At 37.4% G+C, this 18,276-nt stretch overlaps 1 protein-coding gene across 1 annotated transcript in view; it reads left to right on the forward strand.

Annotated features, from left to right (window-relative positions):
* Window positions 1-18,276, forward strand: part of DPYD (dihydropyrimidine dehydrogenase) — a 930,468-nt gene that overhangs the window by 781,055 nt on the left and 131,137 nt on the right. The window contains exon 20 of the mRNA XM_005888124.3: window positions 7,491-7,670. Coding sequence (XP_005888186.1) covers window positions 7,491-7,670 — 180 coding nt within the window. The remainder of the gene's footprint in view (window positions 1-7,490; window positions 7,671-18,276) is intronic.

Genomic DNA, 18,276 nt, shown 5'->3' on the forward strand with positions numbered 1-18,276 from the left:
GAAAAGGAATCGTTATGATTATGGGTTTATCTGAATTATGTCTAATACTTTAAGATCCCTATTTTAAAAATCTTGTCACATTTCAAAATATCATTTGAAAGTTGTGCTACTCAGCTACACTAAAACCCATGCCAGCCTCACATGTCATACTTCTCTAGAACTCTTCTTTGCCAAATTAGTTGCCTGAGATTAGTATTTTTAATCCAGTTTGAATTCTGTTTGCTAGTTTTCTAGTACGTTGTCTTTTACATTTCAAGGACTTTGGCTTTTTCTTTACAGGCAAAAGTTTCCATTTTGACCTCCACCAAGCCCTTTAACTTCTAGATTACTTGATGAAAACTGTGGAGTTTAATACCAGTCTGTCTAAATAATACTACAATTTCCACAGTAGTTCCACCTTTATGAGGTAATTTCATCCTCACAGTGATGAATAAGATACCATTATCTACTGTTTTCAAATTGGAAGGTGGGAGAGGAGGACTCAAAAAGCTCAAAGACTAGTTTCAGTCACACAGCTACTGAAGGACTTAACTGGGTCTCAGACATGTCTTTTGACAAGACCTAAGCTTTTCCTGAAATTATTGCTTAATGCAAAAAAAAAAAAAAAAAAAAAAAATATCCATGACCTTTTACTGCATTAGACCACAAAAATACAGATTTAAAAAATTATATTCTGCCTAATTCATGCTATGATGATTTATACATGTTATGAAATTTATTTTTGGTGCCAGTCTAGCTTACAAACTGCTGGCTACTGGCTCAGAGATTAAAGCATCTGCCTGCAACATGGGAGACCCAGATTCAATCCCTGGGTCAGGAAGATCCCCTGGAGAAGGCAATGGCAACCCACTCCAGTACTCTTGCCTGGAGAATCCCATGGAGGGAGGAGCCTGGTAGGCTACCATCCATGGGGTCGCAGAGTTGGACACGACTGAGCGACTTCACTTTCACTTTCACTAGTTTATGTACTTAAATATGTTACCTTTTACTCTCCCATGTGCATAGTATTTAATCTCCATTTTTAAGTGAAGAAAGTTGCACATACTTAGGCAGCTAAGATGTAGTTTAAACCCAATTCTGCCAAACTTCTACAGGCATATGCTTAACCCCTAGGCTATACTACTTGATGTGGCATAAAACCCACTTGATTAGATTTTAAGAAATAGTTTTTCAAGTTCAAGCTCTTTCCATTGTTAAAGCACAAATATTGATACTATCCTCTCATCTGCCTAATTTGTAGCTTTGCGTTGAGTATTGAGAATTTCTCTCAATGTATGTGAAGGAGATTTTAAAAATATCAGATCAGTCACTCAGTTGTGTCCGACTCTTTGTGACACCATGAATCGCAGCACGCCAGGCCTCCTTGTCCATCACCAACTCCCGGAGTTCACTCAGACTCATGTCCATCGAGTCAGTGATGCCATCCAGCCATCTCATCCTCTGTCGTCCCCTTCTCCTGCCCCCAATCCCTCCCAGCATCAGAGTCTTTTCCAATGAGTCAACTCTTCGCATGAGGTGGCCAAAGTACTGGAGTTTCAGCTTTAGCATCATTCCTTCCAAAGAAATCCCAGGGCTGATCTCCTTCAGAATGGACTGGTTGGATCTCCTTGCAGTCCAAGGGACTCACAAGAGTCTTCTCCAACACCACAGTTCAAAAGCATCAGTTCTTCAGTGCTCAGCTTTCTTCACAGTCCAACTCTCACATCCATACATGACCACAGGAAAAACCATAGCCTTGACTAAACAAACATTTGTTGGCAAAGTAATGTCTCTGCTTTTGAATATGCTATCTAGGTTAATCATAACTTTCCTTCCAAGGAGTAAGTGTCTTTTAATTTCATGGCTGCAGTCACCATCTGCAGTGATTTTGGAGCCCAGAAAAATAAATCTGACACTGTTTCCACTGTGTCCCCATCTATTTCCCATGAAGTGATGGGACCGAATGCCATGATCTTAGTTTTCTGAATGTTGAGCTTTAAGCCCACTTTTTCACTCTCCACTTTCACTTTCATCAAGAGGCTTTTTAGTTCCTCTTCACTTTCTGCCATAAGGGTGGTATCATCTGCATATCTGAGGTTATTGATATAGACCATCATAAATAGGTAATTTACTACTAATATAGTTAATCTCATTTAATGAAAAATAATGAGAAAGGAGTAGCACCCAGCAACCCTCTGTCACCTCCCAGGTATTTTTACAGTTGCTTTGCATAGACAGACTCCTGTTAAATGTGTCTTCACCTAAAGTGAAAATTCAGGGCACTGTGTCAGACCTCTGGAGGGGACCGTTTGGTGGCCATGGGAACTTTATGGCACACCTCAAATCATGCTGCACAGGGGGTCACCACAAACTCAGCCTCTGCATACAGCTGGCCCTGCTGAGAATCAAGGGCCCCTATTTAGAACAGCTCACTGTAGGGAGATTCACGCTCATGGAAATAATTAATGGTGGCAATGATCCTTATAATGGCACCTGATGCCCTGCTGCGAAGAAAGATAAACCAGCCTTCACCATAAAGAACTTACAAATTATACTGAGCAAACATGTTAACAGCTATTAAGAGTCCTAATCAGAGCTGTTAAACAAACAATTAAGAGATGTCATATAAAATACACCCATTTAGGAATAGCAGCTACATGTTTGGAGTTTTAAAAGGAACCATTTACCTTTGAGATAGAGATAAAACCCTCAGTGCAGGTTAGGGAAGAACAAGGCACCTTTCTGAGCAAATCCGTTTTCTGAGCATCAAATCCCATGGACTTACTACTTCATCAGAAAACTACTCTTGTGTTTTCACATATAACATTATTGTAAGTAGAGCTTTAAAGGGCCAAAATATTGCAGTCTGATAATAAAAAGCAGGAAATTATTTGTCTGGAAGAAATTTACTTTGCAGAAGGCATTTCTAAGATAAGAGATTCATCCCCACCAGTGCTTAAATCTTTGTTATTCTAAATGTAGTCGGCAACCTTAGCACCACCTGGAAGCTTGTCACAAAGGCAGAAACTTGGAACTTGGAACTCACTCCAAACCTACAGAAACAGAATTTACAGTTTAATAAGACCCTCTGATAATATGTGTGTGTGTGTGTGTGTGTGTGTGTGTGTGTATATATATTATTTTTCAAAGAGATAGCAATCTAAAAGCTTCTATTATCAGAAATTCTTTCAGAAAATTAATGTTTAATCTTATGGGGAAAAAAGTTAAATTATTTTCGGAAAGTATATTATAGTGTGACAGTTGCTTTATGATGAAACATGTCTGAAGGGGTCCCCTCTGACCCTGATGGTGGGGTCCAGGGCTTCCCGCATAGCACCCCATCCCAGCCATGTTCAGTCACCAGCCGGTAGTCTCTCCTCCCTCTTCAAGTCCTATGTCCTCCTCACCTGCTCAATGCAGCTCCCAATTATGTAAGGACAGTAGAATAAAGAGCATACAAGAGGGTGGGAAAAAGAGGAAGTCTTTTTAGTCTTTAGCACCATATGATCTTCCATAGTTAAAATACACAAGTCACTCCGGTCACTCTGGCACCACTTGATTGAGTCCACTCTATACAAATTGTGGATTAAGGGAAGTAGTGGCTTCTGTATCTCCTCACCAGGAAAGTTAGGGAGGACTAAGGCTAAACTTGACTATTCATGCATTGCAAAGTGGCCAGAGTCCTTTTTAGAGTCCTTTCAGCAGCAGGTTTTCACAGCAATCGTGAACATCCTATAAATTACATGACATGATGTGATTTTCAAAATCTGATCTCTTATGTTCATATGGGTAAATGTTTTAAGACTATAGTAAAAGTGTATCCATTAGCATATACTACAAAAAAAAAAATAGAATCTCACAGAACAAAGAAGATTAAGTAAAGTGTCAGTTGACTTTTACAGTTTAAAAAAAATCCTGTGGAGGAGATTATAATGATGTTCTTTATCATTGTTCTGAAAAGAAAACAACTCTAAGAAAATTATAACAGGCCTAATTAATGCTTAAATTGTTCCTCCTGAGAAACAGGTTTTTTATGTGATATAAATGGACTTCCTAGAAAATATTCTTGTCTGTATTTAGTTATTCAATGTTCTTTCCTACATTGTAGTAACATACAGCCCTTCACAATAGGAAATGAAAGGTTTTTATTTCTGCTTTTGGTTTTGGCTTGTTGTTTTTACTCATACTATACAAGTAAGAAGTAAAACATGAAGACATTGACAATTTTTATCTACTAGATCAGTTTTTCAAAACAATAGTTATATTTGGGTTGAAGATAATTGACCATTTAAAATATATATGCATGGTTTTGGTTCATGGAAAAAATAATTTTCATTATATGAAAAGAGTTTTTCTGCTGTGAATGTCTCCACCTAAGTCACCTTAGCCTGCATGGTCATGAATTATGTAGTATAATCCACTTTCTAACCATGTGGCCTGCCTGGGACAAGTCAGTTAATGTCTCTGCATCTCACTTGCCTCATCTGTAAATTAGGGCTAAAAATTAAACCTACCTCTCAGTGTTATTTTGAGGACTTCATGATATAATACATTAAAAAGTGTTGAACAGAGTATGTGGCCCATCATAAGAGCCTACCTCATGTTATATATTGCATTGTTTTATTCTTACCACATCATCATTCAACCAAGTTTGACAGAAATTTAATATACAGTAGCCATTCTGTTTTATTCTGAAATATAAAATGGCCACATTCCCTTAAAACATAGCCATTTTCATCCTTATAAAAATAGTACACAAAATTCTCCTACTTATACCACTAGCTCTGCTCTTTTTCTTACATGAGCCAAACTTCTCATCAGATCATTCCATCTTCATATCTTCAGTTCCTCAATCCTCATCGACTCCTCAATTCATCCTAACACGCTTCTGCCCTATTGTAGAAATTATCCACCATAAATGCTAATGTCTTTTGATTGACAAATTTAATGATACCTCTTCACCTCTGATATTATTGACTCTTCGTGCAGCATTTGACATCTGTCTTGTGTCTCTTCTGAGTGTCCTTCATTGTCTTCCTTAAGCCTTCATTTTAAATGCTTCTATTCCCAGAATCCCACATTTGGCCTTTTTATATGTACATAGTGAAATGACTACCACTCTTTGCTGAGAACTGCTAGGTATACATTCTTCTTGCCCTTTCTCTGTTTCTATCTATTTCCCATTCCCTATTCTAGAACCTCTCAGTATGTTTTCAGTAAATTTTCTCAACCAGCCTAGCAACAGCTAAGTATTTGGTGGTGTGCTAGGCATGAGGATTGTAATGAAATATATTAATTAAACACCCAGAAGGCTTTAAGAGACCTTGAAGTAGAATATGGTTTGTCCTTCTATTTTCAGGTATTTCCTCATCTACATTCACATATGACATGAGTTTTCATTGTTGTTGTTATTCAGTCGCTAAGTAATATACGATTCTTTGCAACCCCACGAACTGCAGCACGCCAGCCTTCTCTGTCCATCACTATCTCCCTGAGTTTGCTCAAACTCATGTCCATTGAGTCTGTGATACCATCCAACCATCTCATCCTCGTCGCCCCCTTCTCTTGGCCTCAATTTCTCATCATTGGGGTCTTTTCCAATGAGTCAGCTCTTTGCATCAGGTGGCCAGAAGTATTGGAGCTTCTTTATTGGCTGCTATCCCCAGGCACTATGATATATGCTAAGAATCTAACATCTGGAAAGATAGGCTAGAAATGAGTTTTGCTTTGCTTACTTTTGTTTGGATGGTTGTTTCTTTGGATTGATTTGAAATATGGATGTGGAGAGTCACTGAATTCTAGGTGATAAATTTTCTGTTTAAGTGATGGTGGGCCATATGGATGAAGAGGTCCTACCAGCAGTTGTAAATGAGTTTCTGGAGTCTATGTGTAGTATAAAAATTGGAGAATTATCTTTGTAAGTAATCAATCTGAAAGTGTTTCTCTAAATCCACTGAATTCAAGCTCTAACTCAAATCCTAACAGACTCTCAAATATGTTGTTTTTAGAAGGATCCTAATTTCTCAGATTCAGCCTTCCTTAACTCTAGAATTAAATCTCTATTTTCTAACAAATGGTCAAAAAAAAAAAAAAATCTCTCCTGCATATGCAGTCATTAAACATATCTCTATTAAGAGCAGAATAAGTGACAAACTCTGTGCTAGTCCCTGGGGATAACATGTTGTCCAAAATAAATATAGGTTCTTCCCTCCTAAAGCTTCAGTCTATCGGGGAAGGGAGCTGTCAATCAAATAATCTTGCAAAAGTTAGAAGTCAAAACTCTATGAGTTAAGGAGGCTTTAACCTCCTTATGGAGCTCCTAGAGGCCTCCTTGAAGAAGTAATATTTCCCATGAGACTGAAGCCTGGGGGGTTGGTCAGCCATGTGTAAAAGGCAAAGGCCTTCCAGGCAGCAAGGTCTTACGAGGTCTCAAGGCAAAGAAAGAATGTGGCAAATCTGAGGAAAAGAGGAAAGACCTGGATGATTGGAGCATAGTGAATACAAAGAAGAACAACAATATATGAGGCTGAAGAGGTAGGCATTGGTACCTGCGGGCTGAGTTAACTGATGAGAGCACTCCAGCCCAGCATGACCACCTTCAAACAAGGTACATGACCAGCCAGGACATGTACCTCTAAGCAGTACATCTTAACAGAAAGCAAATGAGAGATTAAAATGTCCGTTCTTAGGTTGTGCTGAATTTAACTCCTTGGAAATTCTACCTATTGGACCTAATTTTTTACAGCCATACTGACTATGCATGACATAGGGTTTCCCTGGTGGCTTAGATGGTAAAGAATCTGCCTGCAATGCAGGATACCTGGGTGCAATCTCTGTATTGGAAAGATCTCCTGGATAAGGGAATGGAAACCAATCCAGTATTCTTGCCTGGAGAATTCCATGGACAGGGGAGCCTGGAGGGCTACAGTCCATGGGGTTGCAAAGTCAGACACAACTGAGAAACTAACACTTTACACATATTTAAAGTATACAGTCTGATGTTTTGAAATATGTATATACCTGTGAGACTGTCCCCACATCAAGCTGATGAAAGTATCCATAGTCCCTGAAAGTTTCCCTGTGCCCCTTGGCAGTTTTTCCTTCCCTAACACTCCCATCCCCGGCAGGCAATGACTGACATGTCAGGCTTAGACCAGTGCCTGGCATGTAAAATAAATTGTGTTGACTGTCTGAAAAGTGAGTCTGTTTGGAGAATTAGCTCTTGGTTTGACTGAAGCTGGTACTCCAATACTTTGGCCACCTGATGTGAAGAACTGACTCATTTGAAAAGACCCTAATGCTGGGAAAGGTTGAAGGTGGGAGGAGAAAGGGACAACAGAGGATGAGATGGTTGGATGGCATCATCAATTCAACGGACATGAGTTTGAGTAAACTCTGGAAGTTGGTGATGGACAGAGAGGCCTGGTGTGCTGCAGTCCATGGGGTCACAAAGAGTCTGATAGGACTGAGCAACTGAATTGACATTCTGTTGGTTGCTCTACCTTTTCTAGGTATGCAGTGCTATTCAAAATCAGGATTTCACTATCATCCAAGACTACTGCACTGGCCTCAAAGCCTTGCTTTATCTGAAAAGCATTGAAGAACTACAGGACTGGGATGGGCAGAGTCCAGCCACGAGGAGTCACCAGAAAGGGAAACCAGTCCCTTGTATCGCTGAACTTGTGGGAAAGGTACGTGGTCACCTCTCTTGGGTTGTCCTTGAGGACTCTGGCTTTTTCATTTTCCATTTCGGGTCTTGTTTGCCCTCCCACTGTCCTACTAACAGGGGAAACACAGATGCCCCATTGGATGTGACTGCATAGTAGAATTGTTCTGAAGGAGCCTTGATTACAACTATATGACAGGTCTCTGAGCTACATTTTTATGAAACCTGTATAACACAAGGTCACATAAAGGAAAAAGATTGAAGTTTATAGTATAAAATACCTCCAAATTCTTGCTTACTGTGGTGATGACTGGCATTCTTTCCAGTGGGAGGCTGGAGATTTCTTTATTCTTTAACCAGCTCTGGAAATTATAACATTACCTTTCTATTTTCAGACAATCAAATCACTGGAGCCCTGAATAATATGATGAAGTTTTTAAAATTAAAATCTAATCAGTATCTTTTGTAACTGCTTCTGCTATGTGTGTGGTTAAATCTGGGCTCAAAAGGTTATGTCCCAACTTTCTCTCTAACTGCTATTTTCAGAGAAATATACACTACATTTACATTTTGTATAATACAGTGATTTTAGCAAATCTTTTCTGAAACAACATTCAGTATTTTGCCTTTGTATTTCCTTTGTATTATTCTAAATAGACAACCATTGTCAGAAGACGTTTCTTGAGTCCTGAATGAGGGGAGGAAAAAATTATAATTCTTAGTCTTTTCAGCTTGTCACTACATCAATAATTAACTTTAAAAAAAGAGAGGCAAGTATAAAAAGATTCTTTAAGGAAGCATTTAATAATTCAAATGAATCTTAACTTGAAACAGGTCACATGAAAAAGAATGGAAAACAAAAACCCTGGGTTCTGTGCTTTCGATGGCATGGTTAGGGACTCAGAAAGAATAAGAGAAACATCATATAATGATTTACATTGAGATAGCCAAAAATAAGAGCTTCTTATAGATTAATGTGTATGAATGACTGCAAGTCCAGTGATCAAAAATAAAAGGGGGGGGGAATAAAATCTTGCTGGTTTCCAGGAAAATATCGTGATGAATGACTCCATGAATGGCAATCAAACAGAAAGGCTGGGTGACATTAATATTTATAATATTATAATTAGCAAGACTGTGCCCAAGCAGTATTATTAGTGTAACTAATCATATTACTATAAACTGAGTCTGAAAGTATTTAGACAGTGAGTGCTCATGCCTTTATCAATGACCATCAATATCCCAAGGTTGTTCATAACTAAAAAAAATTTACAAATAACTTTACGCTCATGCAATGTAAACATATCCAGTTAATTGTTTCTGACGTGATGGTTTTGATAGTTTATGACCATCTATAAAAGCATTGTCTCAAATATATGCAGTCATCATGAGAGCTGAAATGGAAAAGGCTGCATTGCACTGCGTCATTTTGTCTCTAAAGGACTTCCACACTCATTTCAAAACTTACATATTCAAATAAAAGATAGGTAATGATGGAGACACTTGTGTCAATAACATAAGTGGAAACTGATTTTCAGATAGTTTGAATCTAGGTTTAGACTTCATTTTGGTAAGCCCAGCCTTCATCAAAGTTGTAAGCGTAATTTCCAGTATTATCATTTGTTAAAAAAAAAAAAGGAAGATCTTGCCTATGTGATTGTATTACTAATTCATTTCTCAGCACTAAGTTGAGGAACAAGCAGATGGTCTGGTAAATAGATCTATGCCCCAGAGTCTCCAGTGAGGGCTGACATGACTCAAACAATAGGTGACTATCTCCTTTAGGTTAATATTCCTAATAGTGAATCAAAGCACTCCGGGTCCACAGTACAGGTGGCTTCCTAGCTGTTCTTTCCTGGTGTATGTATGTGTGTGTATCTTTGGCAGTAATTCATATTATATTCTCATTAGCTAAAGAGTAGGATGCTGCTTCTTACCATGTTTTCATGCTATAGGGAAATAAGAGAAGATGCAGACGCTTTTAAAAAGCCCCGCTAGAAGTAGCTGGCTTCTTTAGACAGGAAAAAAATTTGTTTGGAAAGTATAATTGTTACTCTACTTAATCTTTCACTCAGAGGTCAGGCTAGAATAAATTAGAGTAGAAATTTAGAAGAAACCAATTACAGTGCAGTGTTTGAAGATGGAGGAAAATGAGACTTGAGCCATGGAAACAAGGATTTGGCCAAATTAGTCATGTTATCTTTCAAGTAATTAGTATATTTAATATATTCTCCCTAATGCATGCCTCACGTATTAATTGATTAAACTTCCCAAGCAATGTTTCTTCATGTGACTTTGGAAGAGCAAGAAGTCAGGCATTTATAGTTTGCTCTGGTCTTATGGTGCAAGTTGTATAAATTTGTGCCTGCAAGCATGAGAGTAGATTCCATAGGAAGGGCAGTCATAGCTCTTCTACACCACAAAGCTGTTATCTCAAACTCATGGTGCTTGAATACCATGTGGCATACATCTGACAGTGTAGATTCCCTGGCTCCACTCCTAGAGATCCCGATTTAACTGGTCAAAGGTGCGTCCAGGAATCTGCATTTTAACATCCTGATTTTGATGGAAGAACACAAAGATCCATGTTGCCAAGAGGACTGAAGTGAATAGCAACTGAGTACAGTCAGAGACTGAGAAGATAGTGACGGACATAACACAGCTTCTTTTGTAGGAGAAAGCTGGTAAGAAATGATTTTGAGCTGGAAGAGAAATGACATAGAGAATAGGGCGAGGAAATCCAGAGAAGCAGCACACTGGGTTCTGAATGACCAGTGGTTGAACATGCCCATTGAGGAACCAGGGAGTTAGTTCAGCTGTTGGATCAAAGACATGTAAGCAAGAAGAATTGTAACGCAGAGACAGTTGTCAAAGGCATGACATCCAGAGTCCATGCCTGACTTCTTGCTCTTCCAAAGTCACATGAAGAAACATTGCTTGGGAAGTTTAATCAATTAATACATAAGCCATGCATTAGGGAGAATATATTAAATATACTAATTACTTGAAAGCTAACATAACTAATGTGGCCAAATCCTTGTTTCCATGGCTCAAGTCTCATTTTCCTCCACAGTCAGCAATGAGGATGTCTGTGAGGATTAGGAAGTTGAGACTATTCACAATATCATCAAAAATGGAGGGGCATCTGTAGCCAAACCCTTTTAGTTTATACTCAGTTACCTTAATTCCCTCTTTACCTGGCAAAAACCTGGCAGCTCAATAAAAGTGAAATGTTTGCTTGCTGTATGTGGGACAGTGGTTACTGGCAGAGTTCAGAGCAAGCCTGTGGGGTTTCTATGAGGCTTTGTCACTTATTAACTAAGCAACTCCGGTGAGTTAATTAATCTCTCTAAATCTGTGTCTCAAACTATAAAATGAGGATAACCACAAGTCCGCATTCTCTCATTAACAATTCTGAAACCAAAAAAACTCTGTAACCAAATGTTTCACATAACTCATTTGGCAGCAAACCTGGCCTGAACTGATATGAGGCTATTTATAATCTTTATTTATTCCTTTTAGAGTGAACATTTGCATGTTTACTGCAGAGAGACTAATGTGTTTGAGTCCAGGTTGCCACTCCGCATCTTGCTGGAGGTATTAGGTATAATGTAGTAAATGTACCATTTTTCTTTCTTAAAGTCCAAAAAAGTTTCTGAATTTTGAAATACGATTCGCCTTAAGTAGTTTAGATAAAGTGTTGTGAAGAATACTTAAATGAAAATGTAACTGCGATTATATCTTTATCCACAAATTCTTCTTTAGAGTTGGAGGCGAAGTATATATTTTAGTGACATTAGAAAATAAAATGCTAATATTTGGCATTTTAAGGTGTGAAAATAAGAATTATGTTGAGATAATTTGCTTGAGAAACATGGAAAAAATTGCATGCTAAAAGAAAAAAACAAAATTTTACAATCAGAAAGCATGGAAGGAAATGACTGCACTTTTCTGTGCTTAGGATAAAAGCAGAATTCCTAAGCAAGAGCCCTTGAGAGAAAACAACACAGGACAACACAGCTGATTGCTTGGGGTCTGTGCGCATTTTCACCTGCTCTTCTTTACATCTGGAGTCTTTCCAGTTCACTAAAGAGTAATTAAAGCATCCTCTTGTCTTTGAGTTATTCTCTGACCTCTCTGACCAGGGTTAATTTCTCCTTTTCTTCTTCCATCTGAGTTGCAACCAGTATCACACAGCATTTGAATCTCTGCATCTCTGATTCTTCTGCCAGACAGTCTTCCCCTTTGTATCCCAATTCCTGGGTACCCACTGATACTCAGTAAGGGCTTAATAAATGATGTTTGAATAAGTAAATGAATGAATAAATAAATGCTGTAAGAAAACAGCTAAGTGGTAGAACTAACAGTCAATATTTACCATGCATCATTTCCCCCATTACATCAAAAATGAAAAAAGAAAAATAGTAACTTTGAACTTAAAAGTCTTTTATGGTGTATGAGTCTAGTAAAATGAGATGGAAAGAAGCCAGAGTGAAAAGAATGAGGTATGCAACTGAGCGACCTTGATTCCTTCTAGAATTGGCAAAATGTACCTGGAGTATAAGCTTCTTGAGGGTCTAGACCACACCGTGTGCCAGTGCCTGACCTAATGTTCATCATGTAGGAGCAACAGCATGGGAGCTGAATTGCCGAATGATATATTAATCACTCTTTTATTTTTTTTAATCTTAAATGTGTTATCTATCTTAAATGTCACTTCCTTTGTGAAGTCATCTATGACTGTCTTCCTCTCCCTCTAGGAAAATTGAGTTGCTTCTTTGATAGCTCAGTTGGTAAAGAATCTGCCTGCAATGGAAGAGACCCCGGTTCGATTCCTGGGTTGGGAAGATTCCCTGGAGAAGGGATAGGGTACCCACTCCAGTTTTCTTGGGCTTCCCTTGTGGCTCAGCTGGTAAAGAATCTGCCTGCAATGCAGGATGCCTAGGTTCGATCCCTGGGTTGGAGAAGGGGAAGGCTACCTACTCCAGTATTCTGGCCTGGAGAATTCCATGGACTGTATAGTCCATGGGGTTGCAAAGAGACACAACTGAGTGACTTTCACTTTCACTTTTCTCCTACAGCCCTTTGTTCATATAACCAGTATTGCAGTTATTAGATGATCTTCTAGTTATATTACTTCTTGTCCATCACTGAGTTCATTATGAGCTTCTGGAAAACAGAGATCATGTCTCATTTATATTTGAATTTTCAAGCACCTCGCACAATGCTCCATGTTTATAGAATTAAGTTGCACAGACTATCTGTGGTGTCCTTCTTTAGAAGAAAAAAAGAAAGCCAGTTTATAATTAAAATTCCAGCCAGGCCCTTTCAAGAATAGCAAGCACTTTAGAAGAAAACAGTAAACGTGCCAAATTACTTTCAGTAGGTATTAAAATATGATGAAATACCTATCAGTGATATTAATAAGTGAACATAATGTGTACTCATTAAAAAGCTTTCATTGGGATAAAATCAGAAACACTGTCTGGTGCTTGTATAGTGATTCATAATACAAGGTTTTATTTTGATGATAAAAACCAAAATGTGTGCATCTATATGGCCAGATGCATCCTTCTCGTGTTTTTAAAATCAAAAGGAATATGATTTATAAAACTACTGCTATGTAGTGGTGGTGCTTTGTATGTAGATCTCTATCTATTTACTTCTCTCTGGTATGTTTTTCAATACAGGGAACAACGAAGCATCCACAAGGAATATATAATGTCATAAGCATGACTATCACAAAAGTCCTCATAATAACAGTGGTATCTCCTGTTTACTAAAAACTTTAAAAGTCTTATGTCTTCATGCTATTTATTTTTTTGTGCTTTTCATTTTTCCAAATTGAAGTTTAGTTTACATAAAAATGGACAGATCTTAAACCATTTGATGAGTTTTGGCCAACAATACACCAATAAAATCCTTGCATCTATCAAGATACACAACATTGCCAACACCTCTTGGATTCCCTTCTACATTTTCCCAGTCATTATCTCTCTGTCTTTCCTACCACCAGAAGCAAACACTAATTTCCATCAACATAGGTTAGTTTGCTCATATGCTTTAGCATGATACAACTAGAATTCCATAATGTATGCTTTTTTCTGTGTGGTTATTCTCAATACAGTGTTTCAGAGATTCATCCATGTTTGGGGGGCTGTAAAGCAATTCATTTTTATTGGTAGATAATATTTTATTGTATAAATATACCACAATTTGAGTATTCATTCAAATCAACATTTGGGCTAGGTTCACTTCCCCAATATTGTAAATATATCTGAAATAGGCATTCAGGCATAAATGGTTTTGTGAATACAAATTTTTACTTCTCTTGAGTAAAATCCAGGTGTGTAATATCTGCATCATAAGGTAATGTGTATGCTTTATAAGAAACCTACAAACAGATTTCCAAAGTGATTGCAGCATTTTACACTCCTACAACTGCAGATGGGTGTTTTGGTTTTTCCACATTCCAGCCAACATTTAGTATTCTCTTTCCTTTTCATTTTAGACATTTTAGTGTATGTACATGACAACCATACTGTAATATTAATTTTTATTGCCCTGGAAATTCATGATGTTCACCACTTCTTTGTGTTCTTTTTACACATCCATATATCTTCTTCTCTGAAGAGTCTATTCAGTTCTTTCCCCTACTTAAAAATTGGGTTGATTTTTTAATTAAATTTTAGAAATTCTATATATGTTCTAGATACAAGTCCTTAGAGGCAGAAAAAGCATTTGACAAAATCTAGCAACTACTCATCATAAAAACCTAAGCAATCTAGTGGAAACCCTCAACCTGATAAAGCATTTATAAAAACTCTATAGTTCATACTATATGTAATGGTGAAAAAAAATCAACTTCCCCTAAGATCAAGAACTAGGCATAAATGTCTACACTCACTACTTATATCCAACATTATACTGGAGGTCCTAACTACTGCAATAGGGACACAAAAAGAAATAAATGGTATCTAAATTGGAAACAAAGACTATGAAGACTGTCTTAATTTGCAGGTAGTAATATTGTGTACATAAAACTTGTAAAGCACCTGTAAAAACACTATTGTTGTTCTTGTTCAATCAATAAGTTGTGTCTAATTCTTTGAGATCCTATGGGCTGCAGCACACCAGGCTTTCCTATCCTGCACTATCTCCCGAAGTTTGCTCAAATTCATGTCTTGAATCAGTGATGCTATCTAACCATCTTATCCTGTACTGCTCCCTTCTCCTTTTGACATCAGTTTTTCCCAGCATCAGAATCTTTTCCAAAGAGTCAGCTCTTTGCAATAGGTGGCGAAAGTATTGGAACTTCAGCATCAGTCCTTTCAATGAATATTCAGGGTAGATTCCCTTTAGATTGACTTATTGGAACTCCTCGCTATCTAAGAGACTCTCTCAAGAGTCTTCTCCTGCAGCACAATTCAAAAGAATTCTTCCTGATGTAGCCTTCTTTATGATTCAGCTCTCACATCCATACAGGATTACTGGAAAAAATATATCTTTGACTATATGGACCTTTGTTGGCAAAATGATGTTTCTTCTGTTTAGTATGTGGTCTAGGTTTGTCATTGCTTTTCTTTCCAAGGAGCAAGAGTCTTTTAATTTCATGGCTGCAGTCACTGTCCACAATGATTTTGGAGCCCAAGAAAATAAGATCTATCACTGCTTCCACTTTTTCCCCTTCTGTTTGCCATAAAATGATGAGACCAGATGCCAAGATCTTAGTTTTTGAATGTTGAGTTTTAAGCCAGCTTTTTCACTTTCCTCTTTCACCTTGATCAAAAGGTTCTTTAGTTCCTCTTCACTTTCTGCCATTAGAATGATATCATCTGCATATCCGAGATTGTTGATATTTCTCCCAGCAATCTTGATTTCAGTTTGTGATTCATCCAGGCTATCATTTCTCATGATGTACTCTGCATAGAAATTAAATAAGCAGGGTGACAGTCAATAGCCTTGACATACTCCTTTCCCAGTTTAGAACCAGTTCTTTGTTCCATGTCTAGTTCCAACTGTTGCTTCTTGAAACCACATACACAGGTTTCTCAGGAGGCAGGTAAGGTAGTATTCCCATATCTTTAAGAATTTTCCACTTTGTTTTGATCCTCATAGTCAAAGGCTTTAGCATAGTCAATAAAGAAGAAGTAGATGTTTTTCTGGAACTCTCTTGCTTTCTCTATGATCCAAGGAATCTTGGCAATTTGGTCTCTGGTTCCTCTGCCTTTTCCAAACCCAGCCTCTACATCTGGAATTTTCGATTCACATACTGCTGAAGTCTAGCTTGAAGGATTTTGAGCATAACCTTGCTAGCGTGTGAAACACGTACAGCTGTACGGTAACTTGAGCATTTTTTGGCACTGCCCTTCTTTGAGATTGGAATGAAAAATTAACCTTTTCCAGTCCCATGGCCACTGCTGAGTTTTCCAAATTTGCTGACATATTGAATGTGGTACTTTAACAGCATCATCGTTTAGGATTTTAAATAGCTTTCAGCTAGAATTCCATCACCTCCACTTGCTTTGTTCATAGTAATGCTTCCTAATACCCACTTGACTTCACACTCCAGAATGTCTGGATCTAGGTAAGTGATCACACCATCATTGTTATCCGTGTCATTGAGAACCTTTTTTGTATAGTTCTTCTGTGTGTTCTTGCCACCTCTTAATCCCTTCTGTTTCTGTAAAGTCCTTACTCTCTTTGTTGTTTATCATGCCCATCCTTGCATGAAATATACCCTGATATCTTGTTTTTTTGAAGAGATCTCTAGTCTTTCCCATTCTATTGTTTTCTTCTATTTCTTGGCATTGTTCATTTAAGAAGGACTTCTTATTTCTCCTTTCTATTCTTTGGAACTAAAAATCAATAAATGAACTTAGCAGAGTTTCACAAGATAAAGACAATATACAAAAGTCAATTGTATTTTTATATATACAGCCCAAAAATTAAATTTTAAAATGCCCTTTACAATAGCATTCAAAATCTACAAAATACTTAGGAACAAATTAAAATTTGTGCAGTAACCACCCACTGAAAACTACAAATTACAAAACTATAAAGAATTGCTGAGAAAAATTAATGAAGAAATATCAATAGAGACATATGCTAAGATGCAATTTTCTTCAAATTGATCTGTAGATATACGACAATCCCAATCAAAATCCTAGAACATGTATTTGTAGAAGTTGACAAACTGATTCTAAAATTTGCATTGGATTTCAAAGGTCCAACAGTAGCCAAAAGAATCTTGAAAAAGAACATACTTAGAAGATTTGATCTATCTGTCTTCAAGATTTTCTATAAATCCGGAGTAGTCAAGCAAGTCTGTTTTAGTGTCAGGACAGACAAATAGAGCAATGGAACAGATAGAAAGTCTAGAAGTAAACCACACATATAACCTCAGTTGATTTTTGACAAAGACACCAAAGCAATACAATGGAGAAAGGAAAGACTTTTCGATAAATGAGCTGGAATTAATGGATAACCATATATAGATATAGATACATAGGTATTTAATGAACCTTCATATTAACCTCACACAGGACACAAAAGTAACTTTAAATATATCACAGATATAAAAAAAAAAAAAATATTATATAATTTAAAAAATGTAAGTAAATATCCTTTGGGATAAGAAAATTGTTTAAGATACAAAAACATACTCGAAAAAAATTAATAGTTGCACTTCATCAAAATTAACTTCTGCTCATCAAAAGGCAAGTTAAGGAAATGAAAATTTAAATTAGAGAATTGGAGAAACTATCCATAATACTTGTAACACACAAATAACTTGTGGCCAGAATATATATATAATACTTTATTAAAGTAAACTGGAATTATTTAAAACAATTTAATCTTATCAACAAGTATATGGAAACTTAAAATAAAAATCCATGGTGAGAGACCTGCCTGTGGGCTGTTGCATCAGTCAGTTCACTTCAGTTGCTCAGTAGTGTCCTACTCTTTGCAATCCCATGGACTGCAGCACACCAGGCCACCTTGTCCATCACCAACTCCTGGAGCTTACTCAAACTCACATCCATTGAATCGGTGTTACCATCCAACAGTCTCATCCTCTGTAGTCCCCTTCTCCTCCTGCCTTTACTATTTCCAGCATCAGGGTCTTTTCAAATGAGTCAGCTCTTTGTATCAGGCAGTTTCAGCTTCAGCATCAGTCCTTCCAATGAATATTCAGGACTGATTTCCTTTAGGATGGACTGGTTGGATCTCCTTGCAGTCCAAGGGACTCTCAAGAGTTTTCTCCAACTCCACAATTCAAAAGCATCAATTCTTTGTTGCTCAACTTTCTTTATAGTCCAATTCTCACATCCGTACATGACTATGGGAAAAACCATAGCCTTGACTAGACGGACCTTTTTTCGCAAAGTAATGTCTCTGCTTTTTAATATTCTAACTAGGTTGGTCATAACTTTCCTTCCAAGGAATAAATGTGTTTTAATTTCATGGCTGCAGCTACCATATGCAGTGATTTTGGAGTTCAAAAAAATAAAGTCTGCCACTGTTTCCCCATCTATTTGCCATGAAGTGATGGGACCTGATGCCATGATCTCAGTCTTCTGAATGTTGAGCTTTAAGTCAACTTTTTCTCTCTCTACTTTCACTTTCAT

The sequence above is a fragment of the Bos mutus genome, chromosome 3, assembly GCF_027580195.1.
Source record: "Bos mutus isolate GX-2022 chromosome 3, NWIPB_WYAK_1.1, whole genome shotgun sequence".
NCBI lineage: Eukaryota > Metazoa > Chordata > Mammalia > Artiodactyla > Bovidae > Bos > Bos mutus.